The sequence below is a fragment of the Anoplopoma fimbria genome, chromosome 5 (genome assembly GCF_027596085.1).
Source record: "Anoplopoma fimbria isolate UVic2021 breed Golden Eagle Sablefish chromosome 5, Afim_UVic_2022, whole genome shotgun sequence".
Classification (NCBI taxonomy): Eukaryota; Metazoa; Chordata; class Actinopteri; order Perciformes; family Anoplopomatidae; genus Anoplopoma; species Anoplopoma fimbria.
Genome location: NC_072453.1, coordinates 14534925 through 14550718, shown reverse-complemented (window position 1 = coordinate 14550718; position 15794 = coordinate 14534925). Strand labels below are relative to the sequence as shown.

The following is a 15794-nucleotide window of genomic DNA, read 5'->3' as shown; positions in this document are numbered from 1 at the left end:
CTGTCAAAGGACACCAGAAACAAAATTGGAGACCTGCACCAGGCTGGGAAGACTGAATCTGCAATAGGTAAGCAGCTTGGTGTGAAGAAATCAACTGTGGGAGCAATTATTAGAAAATGGAAGACATACAAGACCACTGATAATCTCCCTCGATCTGGGGCTCCACGCAAGATCTCACCCCGTGGGGCCAAAATGATCACAAGAACGGTGAACAAAAATCCCAGAACCACACGGGGGGACCTAGTGAATGACCTGCAGAGAGCTGGGACCAAAGTAACAAAGGCTACCATCAGTAACACACTACACCGCCAGGGACTCAAATCCTACAGTGCCAGACGTGTCCCCCTGCTTAAGCCAGTACATGTCCAGGACCGTCTGAAGTTTGCTAGAGAGCATTTGGATGATCCAGAAGGGAATGTCATATGGTCAGATGAAAACTCGTCGTGTTTGGAGGAGAAAGAATGCCGAGTTGCATCCAAAGAACACCATACCTACTGTGAAGCATGGGGGTGGAAACATCATGCTTTGGGGCTGTTTTTCTGCAAGGGGACCAGGACGACTGATCCATGTAAAGGAAAGAATGAATGGGGCCATGTATCGTGAGATTTTGAGTGAAAACCTCCTTCCATCAGCAAGGGCATTGAAGATGAAACGTGGCTGGGTCTTTCAGCATGACAATGATCCCAAACACACCGCCCGGGCAACGAAGGAGTGGCTTCGTAAGAAGCATTTCAAGGTCCTGGAGTGGCCTAGCCAGTCTCCAGATCTCAACCCCATAGAAAATCTGTGGAGGGAGTTGAAAGTCCGTGTTGCCCAGCGACAGCCCCAAAACATCACTGCTCTAGAGGAGATCTGCATGGAGGAATGGGCCAAAATACCAGCAACAGTGTGTGAAAAGCTTGTGAAGACTTACAGAAAACGTTTGACCTCTGTCATTGCCAACAAAGGGTATATAACAAAGTATTGAGATGAACTTTTGTTATTGACCAAATACTTATTTTCCACCATAATTTGCAAATATATTCTTTAAAAATCAGACAATGTGATTTTCAGGATTTTTTTTTTCTCATTTTGTCTCTCATAGTTTAGGTATACCTATGATGAAAATTACAGGCCTCTCTCATCTTTTTAAGTGGGAGAACTTGCACAATTGGTGGCTGACTAAATACTTTTTTGCCCCACTGGTGTAATGATCATGCAACTGGTTAAGTTTTCCATCACCAGTGTTTACTTGTTTCCTGTCTTGTTTGAATGTAAAAGCACAAAACTTAAATGATAACTTAAAAATGTGCCTTTGTTTTGTTGAGAATTTTCTCTTATGGTTATTAGATATATACATGTCAACTTGTCTAGACGAAACAATATTTTTTAATGTCTACCTTTTTTTTTTTTTAAATTGAAGGTTGTCATGCCTTTTGAAGATGGTAGAACTTACACGTGTGGTGTTTGTATTATGCTACCGGGTTCTGCCTTCCTGTGTTTACACAGATGCCACATATGCTGTTTGTGATCTATTGTAGTCATCTAACAAAGGTTTTCATTTCCTGGTGACACAAACAGCTGCATCGCAAGAATAGACATATGTGATAGCTTAATGCCTTGAGTTGCAGTTGTGCCACTGACGCCACTGCATAGAGCCGGTAGAGCAACCTGAATAGATGATAGTCTGATACACTATCATCATTATGTGCTGCAATACATATAGTTCTAGATAAAAGCAAACCCAGTTTTGAGTACGGCAGAGTTAGCATCAGATCAAAAATGTTCATGAATTATTTAACTAGAGACCTGAATTTATCATATATTCCGACACATTAAAAAGTTTCCTTTAAAAGCTAATTGGTGTAATTGCTGTCGTGAGCTGTCTAGAATTGGGTTTTCGACCTGGACCAACTTTAGTATGTCATTGTCCTCAGCTCCTTCTTTCATGTTGAATATCCTGATTTAGTTTTTCATGATTTGCTCTCTAAATGGTGCATCTTATTGGCCATGACTTGCTAATTTCTCAGTAGATGGTTTATTATCTCCCGGAGGATTTTCTCTTTCTTCAAACAAACATAACTTCTCCTCAGCCTCGTCCATCTACTCCCGGGTATTCTTGAGCTCTTGTTTAATCTCTATTACATCACGAGTGGACTCAGATCAGTAAAGGCTTCTTTCGTTTCAATTTGGAATACTTTAAAGTCGTTCCTTATGTCGTCCAGAAATCTTTGGAGTTGTTGTTCCATCACATGTTCTTCTGAGTAAAAGTTAAAAGAAATTATAGATGTATTGATTGCAGCAGCATTAAGAGCATTTGACGCTTTCTGGGTACACATATGCACAAAATAATAATAAGTTAATTTATCTTAATACTGATCAAAAATCTATTTTTTCATATGAATAAGCAAACTATCTATTGTACAACTACAAGCATACTTCCTAAAAGCAACAAGCAGCCACGTGGTGAGTGTGTGTGTTTAGGAGGGGGAGGAGAGAGAAAAAGGAGAGGGAGCGCAAGCGAGAGAGCAAGATGGCGGATGTAGTCACATGAGTGATAAAGCCGCGTAAGACTTCGCAATGGGGTCATCGATTATTTAACATGGGCGTGTGTGCGGACTTGTTCAACAGAGTTTCTCCAGCTGGCACACTGATCAGTGTATGGCAGCGGGGAAACAGCGAATGTCTACTTGAACCGGTAAAGTCTGTGAGGGTTTAGGGCTGTCCCACTACCAAATTATCAAGTGTTTAAGGGCTCTCTCGCAGACATTTTGAGTAATTTATGAACATTTTCCCCAAGTGTGCATCTCTGAAAATCTTGCCTGAGGGAATTACACACAATTCATAGCAATTTGACGTTAAACACGTTGTTACCAGTGGGAGAGTGGATACTTAAAAAAAGGTACACAAAGAGGACGACTAATGGTTGTTCAGCCTGGCTAATTACATTTACTCAGAAACATTAAGGATGGAACATAAAAACATATTAAATCTGAGGAATGGAAGCAGAGACTATATTACACATTTTTATCATACTAACGTTTATTTTGTTATTGAAGCTGTTTTGAAAAAAACAGGTAAATAGACTATTTTAAATTACCTCAACTTGTAAAGGAAATAGCCTGGAAGGCGTTCAAATCAGGGAGTAAAAAGTATAAAATAAATACCCACAATTGTCCCTTACAGTCTCTCACACTCAACCAATTACCAGGTGATCTCAGTTAGTCCCTGAGGGTTCAGGGTTTAAGGCCTTAGGGGGACATTAGGATTGGGCCATAGTCTTGGGGACCTCATGGGAATGTCACAGGGACTCCCAGGGGTTCCTGTGGGGCTCGGTGAGGCACCACTGTGGTTTTAACCAAATCTCACACTCACGTGATATTTTAACGACTGATGGGGGTTGACGTGGTTTCAATCAGTTAAGGCTTTTATTTTTACATGTAGGCCTCTCTGTTACTGCCACATCGTGACTTCCCAACATGCAAGACAGAATCCCTTGTGGACAAGACGGAGTTATGTTTCTCGGAACAAAGAAGTGATTAGCAAAGCTCTTTTATAGAGCCACAAAGTCTGCAGGTGGAGGTGGTCAGGTCATTTTTGTTCCTATATCAAACTAAACCCTAACCGTAGAAGTGTTATACCAGAAAATGCCGATGCTTTGCAATATTTTTTAGAACGTATTACTTAGCTGTATTTCGTTGTTTAATTCTGTGTTGTCCACCAAGGCTCAGATTTAGGGCTATCACACTGCTCAGCCTCCCCGGGAAAGTTTACTCTAGGGTGCTGGAAAGGAGGCTCCGTCCGATTGTCGAACCTCGGATTCAGGAGGAGCAATGCGGATTCCGTCCTGGCCGTGGAACAGCGGACCAACTCTTTACCCTTGCAGGTCTGTTGGAGGGTGCATGGGAGGTTGCTCATCCAGTCTACATGTGTTTTGTGGACTTGGAGAAGGCCTTCAACCGAGTCCCTCGGGGAGTCCTGTGGGGGGTACTGCGGGAATATGGGGTACCTGGTTCGTTACTACGAGCCATTCGGTCCTTGTATGACCAAAGTGAGAGCTGTGTCCGGATACTCGGCACAAAGTCGAGCTTGTTCCCAGTGCGTGTTGGCCTCCGCCAGGGCTGCCCATTGTCACCAATCCTGTTTGTGATTTTCATGGACAGGATTTCAAGGCGCAGCCGGGGGAGGAGAGTTTCCGGTTTGGGGACCTCAGAATCACATCCCTGCTTTTTGCAGATGATGTGGTTCTGTTGGCTTCTTCAGAACGTGACCTTCAGCATGCACTGGGGCGGTTCACAGCCGAGTGTGAAGCGGTCGGGATGAGAGTCAGTACCTCCAAGTCTGAGGCCATGGTTCTCTTCCGGAAAACGGTGGATTGCACCCTCTGGGTTGGGAGTGAGTCACTGCCCCAAGCGAGGGAGTTCAAGTATCTCGGGATCTTATTCACGAGTGAGGGTAAAATGGAGCGGGAGATGGACAGGCGGTTCGGTGCAGCGTCAGCAGTGATGCGGGCGTTGTACCGGACCGTTTTGGTGAAGAAGGAGCTGAGCCGTAAGGCAAAGCTCTCGATTTACCAGTCCATCTACGTTCCAACCCTCACCTATGGTCATGAGCGGTAGTGACCGAAAGAATGAGATCGCGAATACAAGCGGCCGAAATGAGCTTCCTTCGTAGGGTGGCTGGGCTCAGCCTTAGGGATAGGGTGAGGAGCTCAGACATCCGGAGGGAGCTCGGAGTAGAGCCGCTGCTCCTTCGCGTCGAAAGGGGCCAGCTGAGGTGGTTCGGGCATCTGATCAGGATGCCTCCTGGACGCCTCCCTTTGGAGGTTTTCCAGGCACGTCCAACTGGTAAGAGACCCCGGGGTAGACCCAGAACACGCTGGAGAGATTATATATCTCGTCCGGCCTGGGAACGCCTCGGGGTTCCCCAGGAGGAGCTGGAAAGTGTTGCTGGGGAGAAGGACGTCTGGAGGACCCTCCTTAGCTTGCTGCCCCCGCGACCCGGCCCCGGATAAGCGGAAGGAAATGGATGGATGGATGGATAAAAAACATTATACAGTTTGTCACAAAATGTCATAGTACAGCCCTTGCTCTGTTCATTTGATTTCTTGTATTTCATCTGCAATAAAGGTGTTAGTTAAATATATTGAATAGTGAAATGTAATTGCATTGATCTGCATAATGCATTTTCTGTTTGTGCGCAGATTGAAGGCTTAATGTAAATGATCGACCAAGTATAAAATATTCTTACATCAAACTAAAATATCGACCAACGGCAGCACACATGTCATTGATCTGTCACCTCATCCTCTATCTATAGTCAGCTAAATCCACCTACACACAAAAACGCATACACTCGCACGAAGAGCAAAAGTTTCAGGAGCAAATGTCAAAGTAAAGTGCATCATAAAACGACACAAAGATTCATAGTATGTCACCTCGTCCTCTATAAAATGAGATAAAATAAGATAATCCTGTATTAGTCCCGCAGCGGGGAAATTTACAGGATTACAGCAGCATAGAGGATAGTGCAAACAAGAGACTGAGGGCGGCTGTGGCGTAGTGGAGAGCAAGGTAGTTCTCCAATCAGAGGGTCGGTGGATACATGGTAGCCTGTCATCAGTGTGTGAATGGGTGAATGATATGTAATATACTACTGATTGTAAGTCGCTTTGGATAAAAGCGTCTGCTAAATGACTGTAATGTAAATGACTGTTATGAGACATAGTAAAAAAAAACAAGTTCAAAAATAAGTATTGCAAATGAGCAATAAAAAAAACAGTAAAGAATTCACAGTAACTGAAATATTAAATATACAGACAGAAACTATTATAACTATTGTATTGCACAGTGTATTAGTGACATTGTATTAGTGCCATGTGGTCTACTGGGAGCAGAGCTGGTTGTGCAACCTGACAACCTATAGTCAGCTGAGTCCACACACACACACACACACACACACACACACACACACACACACACACACTAAGAGCAACAGTTGCAGCAGCTCCAGCAGTCCTTTCAGCTGATGGATGAAGGAGGCAGCGCACAACGCGGACGCATTTGTGGGTTAAAGAGAAGCTCTCATCTTTGCTTTTTTCTTTTCTTTTTTTTTTCTTCCCTGTTCTCAGGGTTGAAGACGCGTGTCTTGGAGGATGGCAGCAGCTTCGACAGATTCAGGACAAAGCTCCACCAAGATAACTCCTGAAGCGTTGCAGGAGATGCTCCAGCACTACAACCTGAGCCGACAAGAGTTCATCAACACTTACAAAATCCAGCCGCTCGTCTACATCCCCGAGTTGCCCTACAGCGCCAAGACCACCTTCGTGATCATGTACATGCTGATTTTCTTGCTGGCTCTGGCTGGAAATAGTTTGGTCATCTACATAGTTTTGAAGAAACGAGCGATCCAGACGGCGACGGATATTTTTATTTGCTCTCTGGCGGTCAGTGACCTGCTCATCACTTTCTTCTGCATACCTTTCACTTTGCTGCAGAACATCTCGTCCGAGTGGGTCGGAGGTGAGTTTTTTTAATTTATTTTTAATTTTTTTAAACCCTTTAATCTGATATTTCATTCGGACAATGACATTATCTAGATAGGAATTATGATATACGAAAACAAGGCAATAAGTGTGACTGAATGGCTGAACATTGAAGGGAAACACACCCAGACTCGTGCTGATTGCTGCACTGGTTGTCACGCAAAACAAGCGGAGCAAACAGCGCTAATTAGGTTTGCCTCAATCAAAGGAAACATTGATCCCTTCAAGGTAGATCCTACTGGAGATAAATGACAGAGTGAGACCTCATGTCTCCTCAGGAATTCAGTATACATAAACAAAAACAGGCTATTGGGTTGCTATTTAGCAAAGATATACTCATAGTAAATGAATACAATATTTCTACACAGATCAAGAAATGCATTGATGAGTGGCACATGTATTTAGTATTGGAATATCACAGTCTGTTGTTGTTGTTGTTGTTGTTGTTGTTGTTGTTGTTTTGCAAGATGCACTGTCTTTTGCATTAGCAAACAGAACATTTACAACAAATGAATGAAGTGTAACTCAGAGGTGCTGATTCATCTTGTTTGATCCTCCAATACAAGGTGCTGTCAGTCTGTATAGTGTAATATGGCATAAAATGTCAATGAAAATGTCAAAGTATAGTATATCATACAAAGTCATCATATGTCATAGAAATGTAATATTAATGCCATAGCATATGGTTTGCCATGAAAATTTCATGAGTAAGTCGTAGTAATGCATACCATACAAATAACATAATAATGTCACAGTATATAGAGTGTTATAAAATCATCAAATAAACAAAACATTAATCCCTTCAAGGAATGAAGCTAGCTGCAGCTAATACCTCTAAATGACAGATTAAGCCCCTGTGTCTCCTCAAGGGTTCAGTATAAATAAACAAATCTGTCTATTTAGCTTTTCAAATTTGAGAAATACAAGATATATAATATATTTTTTAATGAATATTTCTACACAGATCAATAAATGCATTGAGGATTGTCACATTTAGAATTGGAATATTACAGGCTATTTATTTATTTAGTGCAAACTTCAATCTTTTGCATTAGCCAAGAGAAACACTGCAACAAATTAATGAAGAAGTGTTGTTACTTAATTTGTGATGCTCATGTCAAACTTTGCAGAGGGTAGAGGACACAAAATAATCAACAGTCAATGCTATGTAATAAAAAAAACAATTAGTCAGAGGTGCTGATTCATACTTTTTGATGCCCTAATTTAAGGTTACAGTTGTAAAATACTGCATAACATTAAGAGGCTTTTCTGTTACTGGGTCCAGGTGGACACCTGATAATGTACAACTCTAAAAAGCACAAGAGAGCTCATTCAAAACCCCTTTGCCCTAGTGTGTTCATAAACTGAGCATTATCAGCTTTACAGGTGGAATTCTATTACAAGCGGATTTCCTCCTATTTTTACAGTTCACAATATTGTGACCATGTCTGATACAAAATAAAATGAAGGAACATTCAATGTATCATAGCAATTGAAGGCCAGCTCAAAGCATGTGCTCCTATTAAAATTCAGTCACAATTAGTTCAGGGTGAATCAAGGTAGACTTAACATGAGGGTCTTACTACAGTGCTAATGTTCTCCTGGGTTTCAGCTTTGTGCTTCATTAGCTATGAAATATGTGTTCAAGAGTAATCAGAGATGTTTTTTCCAATTCAATGAAACCCCACAGGAAGATGAAAAGGATGATGGAGAGCTAACGACCGTTTCCAGTCTCTGATCAACAAAAGGAGCGGTGTGATGCCTTCTGCTGTTTCTCAGTACCTCATTGTTTTACCCATCTCTTTTTCTTGCAGGGGTTCTGGTTTGCAAGACAGTTCCCTTTGTACAGACTACAGCCATAGTGACAGGCATCCTCACCATGACCTGCATTGCCATTGAGAGATACCAGGGCATTGTTTTCCCGCTGAAAATGAGGAGGCAGTACTCGTCCAAAAGAGCATACAATATGCTAGGTATTCTATATTTGTTTGTTTTATTGTGCTTTTAAGAATGGATATTGTTGTGTGTTAAAGGGATCCTCTCTTCCGTGAGCAAGAAAAAGGCTGCTCTGATTTGTAAAAAGTAAATAACCGTTGTGTTAGCCTCTGGTAGTTATCCTGTGTTCCTTCTGAGTGTTATGCAGGTCAAATTAACACTTTCTTGCAATGAGATCTGATTAAAGCTAGCATTATACTTGTTTGTAGAACAATACGCAAACATCTCTGAGGACCTACACAGAGAAGGGTGCTATTTACTGTCAGCAGGTTGGAAAGAGAGACTGTAGGCTATACCCCAAAGTAAGAGGAGTAATGTCAGAGAAAACAGCAATGCAAATGCCTCAGAACAAAACCTGTGTATATTCTTTGATGTGCTTAAGTAGAAGCATGTTCCAGCCTTAATCCCTTGTACATGGGACAAAGAAAAGTATGACTGGAAGTTATGAAAGGGCTAGTGCAGCTCTTTCCCTCCGCTGGGGATTCAACGTGAAAGTCTTGACACATTTATGCAAAATATGATTTATTTATTTTCAACATCAGGATGATTTGGCAATGATCTGTTGCCTCGTGGTTATACTTTAAGGTACAGCCCCAATTTGAATTGTTAAAGTTAACTGTTTAACTGAAAAAAAGAGTCTTCAAACCTAGATATGTGTCAGGCTCATAAATGAGAACAAACCCAAATTGTCCTTCTGAAACTCCACAACAGAATTAATAATATTAGCTCTTAACTTGATGTTTCCTTCCCTAGTAAGTGCTGATATATTAGGTCAATAATGACTAAAGCACTGAAATCAGGTCTAGTCCTGTAGCATGCCGTGCACTCTCACACATGTGAGGAATCTAACACAGCATGACTGGCAGCTTGTTGTTCACGTGAAAGGAATTTAATTGTGCAGCTGCTGGGACTGCTGTTTGGCATTAGTCACACACCGGTTTCTCCTTAAACAGGCCCTATTATGCTGCATTATGGTGCATCTTTTTATCTCAAGTAACAGTTACAATGTTTACTTGCGTTAATGCTCATAATCTGCCTAGTTTTTCTCGTCCTGGCTGTCCTGCAGCACCTCTTCTCACCCTCTCTCTGAAATGCTCCGTTGTAGCATTTGCTCCTCCCTCCAGAAAGCAAAGTCTGCTCTGATTGGTCAGCTAGCCCGCTCTGTTGTGATTGGTCAGCGTTTCACATTTCCAAAAACTCTTCCTCCGGAGCTCCAGCTCCATCTCTCTCTTTTGTTGTTTGAGGGCGGGCCAAACTAGCCGTCACTTCCATTACATTGTGACCTCATAAAGTTACGGAAGTGAAGGAGATAATTCAATGGAGCCGTTTCAGGAGATCAGGAGCTTCTGAGGGGGAGGGTAACTCCTTTTAGGCGTGGACTTCAGGTTTTACACTCTACGGACCTTTTACATGTACAAGAATATATATAACACACTAAAGAAGAGGGAAAAAGTGGAAAAGCATAATAGGGCCACTTTAAATATCTTTGCCAGCTACTGTATCAAACTGAGTGGTATTTAAATGAAGTTTTTCTGCAGATTGTAATTGTTTTTCTTGTCTGTTTCCTGCAGGGCTGGTATGGATGGCCTCAGTGATAGTGGGTTCCCCGATGCTGTTTGTGCAACAGCTAGAGGTAAGTGTCACTCAAACAACCTGTCCCCTTCTTTCACTAATTAAAAAGAACTAATTCAGTACAGAGGAGTTGACAATTGTTCCATACCAGTTCCACATCATCTTGTCAACTCTCACTTCTCTGAACCTGTCCTAAACATTGAAAGATTTTGATTTGCTTTTTTAAGATTACCTGCTACAGTGTCTGAATGTCATGTACCAAAACATTGAAAAGGGAAAAAAAAGGATTAAATTAAATGGCTGAGAACTGCTAGTCGGCTTTTTAGCTTGCTATTTGGTATATGAAGCTTAGCAGAAACTCAGTCAGGAAGACTCTCTTTACACTCCCTTCATTCATAAATCTCTGTCTCTCTCTCGCTGTGACTTCTACCCTATCTATCAGCTGATTGTTTGCGTTCACTTTTAAGTTAAAAGTGAATGCAAACAATCAGCTGATAGATAGGGTAGGTTGGTACACTTAAAAGTTTAAACTAGTACACTTAAAAGTTTTAAGTGTAAAACACTTAAAAGTTTTAAATGTACCAACCAGATCTGCCACGGTTCCCCTTAAGCCAATCACATCGTTGCTGTAAAACTTTAAAAAAGTTCTCTTCTCTGCTGCTGTCAGTTGTCATTGCAGCACAATCAGTGTGACCCTCCTCCACTCGAGTCACATCCAGTTGGCATCACTGTCATGCTCCTCATTAATCATTGGATTTCAGCCAATCCCTTCATGACAAATAGTACCAGTGTCTAGACTCCAGAGGGATTATGCCTTATCTACCCTCAGCATCACTACCCTTTTATTATACTACGTCAGGATTGAGTCCAATCGCCAAAGACTTTTCACTATTAATTTCTAAAGAAGTCTCTCCAGATTAAGAAAAATATAGTCCTGCAAATTGCATTCCCCCTATTTAATCTTTGTCCTGTGTATTTGAATCCTCTCAGAAATCTGTGTTTTACAGATTTTTAAACAATCACTACTGTGAAATATGTACAGAAAATATGTACTATACATAGAAAAAGTTTGTAACAATCAACGGGGGGCGTATGCAGGACACAGTCTCGTAGCGTGGGATGATGAAGGAAGGTTTCTTGACAGTTTGCAGAGAATGAGGATGGATGAAGGTGGGGAATCCGGCTGGTGAAGGCAGAGGTTGTGGGAAGCTGGTGACTGGTGAAACTAGGCAAAGCAAAGGAGATGGCAGGGTGAGAATGTCACAAAGCAGCAGGCAAGCAAGCACACAGGCAGTGATCCTGTTGAGAGGCAGATCAGAAGCAGATCGGAATAAACAACCGAAAAATAAACTTGAATGCATGATTAAATTTGGCCTTGGACTTCAAACTACCACCGTAGCCAGGTCAGCGGTCTGGCACCAGATATGTGCAGTACAGGGGTTGAAATACTGAAAGTCTGGCACAAACATACACACCATCACAAAGAGACAACAGGGGACATGGCAGGAGAGGGAAAGACAGAGAAACACAGGGAACCATACTGAGGCACAGCCGCGCTGCTGTGACACCTTCGCTTTACTTTGGTGGTTTGATTGGACTTGGTAATTAAGGTTTTAAAATCAGTTTTTTAAACACTGAGTGAAACTTTTTTTTAAAAATCCTTAATTTCATAATGAATTTAGTTGCAGAATGAATTGGACTCAGATCTATTCCCCTTTTTACCAGCTAGATTTCTAATTTATTCGTGAATAGTGCATTCCACTTTGCTACAGTCTATAAAGGATGTCCTTCAGAGAGTAGACAAACCAGTAATTTGGTGAATTCGTTGTTGTAAAACTGTTCTGCTAATGTTGGCGTAAGGGATAAGCCTGCAGCAATGCTGATTTTGTTCAAACCTCAGTCGAATTGTTTACCGTGATAATGGTATTTGTTTTTGTAGTTTTACTGAGTAAAACCTTGTTTATTGATTGATTTTGACTTTTGGCGTGCGTTCTCTTAGGTACTGAAGTGGTGCTGTTTGCTTGCTGTTGGCAGATTACTGTGTGAATTATTGCCTTGCATGGTCTCTTGTTGCTCTGTGGTAAACCAATAATAAAAGGCCAGTAACACCTGGCTGGGCGTGTTGATCCTGGTGTGCGTGTTCCACAGAATGAATAATCAGCCAACTCTGTTCAGATTTGGCTTCTGCAGCAGCATCTCTGACTGACCGATAAATCTCTTCCCTGTTATTTTTGGAGAAACTCTGGAGAGAGGGCACAGACTGACAGTCAATTTAATATATTGACTGTCAGTCTATGCCCTCTGTATGGCACGCCACAAGGTGTAAATGACACATTGCAAAATCATGAATTACTAACTGATTGTTTCAAAGTAATATTAGAAATGACATGCTGCAATTGGGTATTTTAATATTTTTTATTGCAGTATTTTCAGCTGATTGTACATTTCTTAATCCTAACAGATATCTCTTATACATATAATAGGGATATTATACAGGGCTTAAGATGATTAACTGTAAATTAGTGTTTCAATACTATGTTAAATAACAATTTTACTGATTTTAGCATTCAGTGAATGGGAAAGTGGACCAACAAACAAAGCTCGGCCCCCCTTTTGTCAGTATATCAATCCCACGACTTAATATAACTTCTAAATCCCTATTTGCACAATACTATTATTACCTGGGGCCCTTTAGTGATTGGTCTTAATCGCAGCGGTTGTCTGTGATCTTAATCTTATGCAAATCGATTAATTGATTGATTGTCATGTCTGTTATTTGTCAAGAAAAAAATCCAACACAAATTACCTACCATATTTCAAACAGAGGTCATGTAATACTCTTAGTCCTGTGAAAATCGCAATCTCGTGAATTGGGTCATATTTTTTTTTTCAATGTCTTTTCAGTTCAAGCTTTGTAGTATGCGTTCATACATAAAAAAAATGTGTGGTGCAAATTGTGGAGGCTCATCTTGCTACACGGCATGGAGACCCATTTGCACAGGAGCAAGAGGTTTTGTGAGTGTAATATAAACTGGTAAGAGGCCCCGGGGTAGACCCAGAACACGCTGGAGGGATTATATATCTCGTCTGGCCTGGGAACGCCTCGGGGTCCCCAGGAGGAGCTGGAAAGTGTTGCTGGGGAGAAGGACGTCTGGAGGACCCTCCTTAGCTTGCTGCCCCCGCGACCCGGCCCCGGATAAGCGGATGAAATGGATGGATGGATGGATGGATATAAACTAAATAGGCTTATCTAATATAATCATAATATTAAATACAAATATACTTGATCAATACAGTATAATATTTTTATACAAGCAATTATAAAGAGGAGCCTTTACATCAAACCAACCCGGGGGATGATGATGTTAAAGTTGAGTAAAATACAGACTTCACATATTCCGTTTGTATCCGCCCCACAAAACATTTCTAAATCACATGAGGTCCCCTGGTATTACTAATACTGGGCAGGTAGGGCTTAAGTCAAGCTCATCAAAGCGGCTGCAATATCATGTATTTGTCATCTGCTCTCCCACAGGACAGCAGGGGGCTTAGCAGTGGCAGAGACTGCTGTCCATAGGAGAGACGACACTTCAAAATTGTGGGAAAATGCTGTGGGGAAAAGCTGTAAAAACATAAATTACCATTTGAAAAAAACCAATCCAAGAGTTGCCTCATAAATACCACCCTGTCAGTCAAATGTGCTTTATCTGTCTGGATCATTGTTCCAGGACTAACAGCTTTTCTCCTTCCCTCTCAAAGGTGAAGTACGACTTCTTGTATGATCACTACCACGTGTGCTGTCAGGAGAGTTGGCGCTCTCTCACTCACAGGCAGGTGTACACCACCTTCATCATGGTGGCTCTTTTCCTGATCCCCCTGGCAGCCATGCTTTTCCTCTACACACGTATTGGCATTGAGTTGTGGATCCGCAAGAGGGTGGGCGACTCTTCAGTGCTCAACACCATGAACCACAGGGAGATCAGTAAGATCTCAAGGTACGTTAGACAGCACAGGTGTCTCCCTGTCATATATACAGTATATATATATATATATATATATATATATATATATATAGAGAGAGAGAGAGAGAGAGAGAGAGAGAGAGAGAGAGAGGCATCATGTCTCCTGGTAGTATGGACTTAACTCCTCTGAGTGGTATTTTTGGCTATGTTTAGCATTTCAACAAACACAGTTGGTGGTGGGAGGCCAGTGAAAGATCATGTCCCTGTAGTTGCATTGGTGGTATAATGTTGGTAGCACTTACCAGCAGCATCCCAGTCCTTTTCAAACTCAAAAATATGTTTTGCTTAGTGTTACCACACTTATGTTTGCTCTTCAATGTGTAGTTCCACACTAGAAGGCTGTGTTCGCATTCTTCACACTCTCTGTACTCAACTTAAAAATGAAATATGCAAGTATAACTTCCAAGTGTAATGTGGAAACTCAAAACTCCAAGTGGACACTTGGGATGTACTTTTCAGGGAAGTTGAAGACATCTGAAATGAAATATATTTGCATATTCATAGATTTCTGATCTTTTACATACTGACTCACAGGCATGTTTACTGCTATGTCTAGTCAACATGTCCGCTATGACCTACAGGAAAAAGAAAAGAGCCGTTAAAATGATGATCACCATCGTTCTGCTATTCACCATTTGCTGGGCACCATTCCACACAGTCCACATGCTGTTTGAGTACTGTAAGTACAGTTGAAGTCTATGTGGATTTTAATGCAATGTAGCCTAAGAGCATATTGCTGTTTATTTAAAGTTTCTGTTAAGTTCATCAGTCTAAGTTTTTATCTCTGTCTGTGTGGGATCGTCTAGATGACCTTGAAAACAAATATGACGGAGTCACACTCAACATGATCATGGCCATTGTTCAGGCCATAGGGTTCTTCAACAGCTTCAACAATCCAATTGTGTATGCCTTCATGAACGAGAACTTCAAGAAAAGCTGTGTCTCCACCCTCTCCCACTGCATACGTAAGCCTAACCAGCAACAAGGCGGCGCCGTGGTGATGCCCAAACTGACCGTTCAGTTCATCAAACCCCAAAGCAGAGAAGCCTTCCTGGAATCAGATGAAGGCGATAGCTTGAACCAGCACTCAGCAGAGAAAGGACCTTCAAGTTCGTCGGCCGGAGAGAGCTTGTTGGAAATAATAGGAGAAAAAATCTCAACCATCCAAACAGAGCTCCCTGCAAACAGCTCCTCTCAAGTCAAATGAGAACCGGCTCAAAGTTCAGATGTTTAGCCGTTGAACTCGTCCCTCCTTTTGGCTGTCAATCAACTGCAGCAGGTGCGTCAGATGGGATTTAAAATCTCACAGTTGTGGTTCAAAGATCCAAAATCTTTCTCTGCAGTGTGAGAGGCCAGAGCGTATTCTTCATTTTGGTTTGGAGAACAGCAGAAAGGAAATTAAGGAATACCAAAAGGGGGCATCTTTGCTGCACCTGGGGCAGTCAGGACCAGGGTTAAGACACTGAAACACCATTTTATTACTTGAATAATAAATAGTTTCTGTTGAGATGTCTCTGAAATCTGCAGGACATATAGCCTCTCTCAGTGAGCATTTACGATTTGTTGGAGGGAATCATGTTAATTTCCATCCCAACATAAGCAGAAACTGTTACCACTGTGGTGTTGTGCTACACTGAGAACTGTTTGGAAAAAACAACATAGAGGACACTGACTTTAGCAGG

The 15794-nt window shown here is 41.7% G+C and overlaps 1 protein-coding gene across 1 annotated transcript; it reads left to right on the top strand.

Annotated features, from left to right (window-relative positions):
* Positions 1–6133: 6133 nt before the first annotated feature.
* qrfprb (pyroglutamylated RFamide peptide receptor b) lies at positions 6134–15319 on the top strand. The gene is made up of 6 exons (XM_054599427.1): positions 6134–6500; positions 8338–8496; positions 10090–10151; positions 13850–14085; positions 14694–14791; positions 14919–15319. Exons 1-6 carry the CDS (start codon positions 6134–6136, stop codon positions 15317–15319), a joined length of 1323 nt encoding a protein of 440 aa, XP_054455402.1.
* Positions 15320–15794: the final 475 nt, after the last annotated feature.